Source organism: Trifolium pratense, linkage group LG5 (assembly GCF_020283565.1).
Source record: "Trifolium pratense cultivar HEN17-A07 linkage group LG5, ARS_RC_1.1, whole genome shotgun sequence".
In the NCBI taxonomy this organism is placed as follows: Eukaryota; Viridiplantae; Streptophyta; class Magnoliopsida; order Fabales; family Fabaceae; genus Trifolium; species Trifolium pratense.
In genome coordinates this window covers 52,031,749-52,033,066 of record NC_060063.1, presented here as the reverse complement: position 1 = coordinate 52,033,066, position 1,318 = coordinate 52,031,749, and the positions used below count along the sequence as shown (strand labels likewise).

At 39.6% G+C, this 1,318-nt stretch overlaps 1 protein-coding gene across 1 annotated transcript; it reads right to left on the bottom strand.

Annotated features, from left to right (window-relative positions):
• Positions 1-1,318, bottom strand: LOC123887111. Its single transcript, XM_045936401.1, has one exon. It carries the CDS (start codon positions 1,264-1,266, stop codon positions 274-276), a length of 993 nt encoding a protein of 330 aa, XP_045792357.1. The 5' UTR covers positions 1,267-1,318; the 3' UTR covers positions 1-273.

The following is a 1,318-nucleotide window of genomic DNA, read 5'->3' as shown; positions in this document are numbered from 1 at the left end:
TTTGTAACTTGTACTATATTTATATCCATTTTAGAAACACTCCTATTAGGTGAATAATTAAGCATCTTGCTTATACTAATTTAATCGTATGTTATATTACAAGTTACATCCTTCATGTCAATCAGTAAAATAAAATTCCAACCATTATATTCTGCACAAAAATGGGATTTGACAGTGCCATTCCTCAAACCACAGAGAAATAAAACATACATTTCAAAGAGGAATAAACACAAACAATTGGTGAGCATGCTCGTTTCAACGCAAACAATTACACTAACCGGAATATGGCGTCCATGAATCAACATAACATCTCAACGATGACGGAAGCGCATTCTTCCAAGCATCAATTTCAGGAAAATCACCAGTAAGAGCAAGAGAACTATCATCCCCACGGTTCCCAAGTCTTAGTACAAAAAGCTTCTCCCCAAAAACCATTCTCATTGCTTTCAATGTCTCTTCCATCACAACACTCCCATCTCTAACCTTATCCTCAGCCTCCACACAACTCCCTCCAACGTTCACCATTATCCTCCCACCTTTCCTCAACCGCCCGCGAATCTTCTCCCACGTGGCAACTTCCTGAAGCTCCGGTATCAAACTCCCTTTCGAAAACAAATCAACTAAAATCCCAGAAAACCCACCTTCCAAATTCGCAGTTAAAGCATTTCCAACATAAACAAAAATTCTGTTTTTATTTTCTCTCTCAAGTTTTCCAAGGTTGAAAAACTCTCTAGCAACTTCAATTACAGAATGGTCAAGTTCCCAACCATGAATAACCGTATCAGGGTATAGATTAAGGATGATTCGGGCAGTGGAACCGGCGCCGAAGCCGAGAACAGCGATGGGTCCTTTAGGTATGATAGGAGGGAGTGTAGCGAAAACGTCGAAGTAAGTGTTGGTTAGGGTTTTGAAGAGAAATGAAATGCTGTGAATGTTTCCAGGGTTGTCGAGAAGAAGAAGACGAGAACCGCGGAATGGGTGGTCGGCTTTTCTAGAAACTTCTAGAACACGGATGTAGTTGTGTCTTGATTTGAATTTTGCTAAGGTTTTTACGTCGTCGATTGGGATTCCATCATCTTGGGTTTTGGATTGTTGTTGTTGTTGGTGGTGGTGGTGGCATTTTGGTTTGAAAGGGAAAGTGATTCTTGTTGTTATGGGTTTGAATCGGAGATGATGAGAGTAACATGGTTGTGTTGTTGTAATTGGATTGTGAAATTGTGTTTGTGGAGAGGAAGAAAGAACATTCCACATTGTTTCTAGCAACATGGATTGTTGTTTTTTTTTTTGTTGACAACATGGATTGTTTGTTACTTGGATA

Bases quoted from the DNA above. Each gene is read 5' to 3' on its own strand.
- LOC123887111 (XM_045936401.1), bottom strand. From the start codon at position 1,266: ATGTTGCTAGAAACAATGTGGAATGTTCTTTCTTCCTCTCCACAAACA.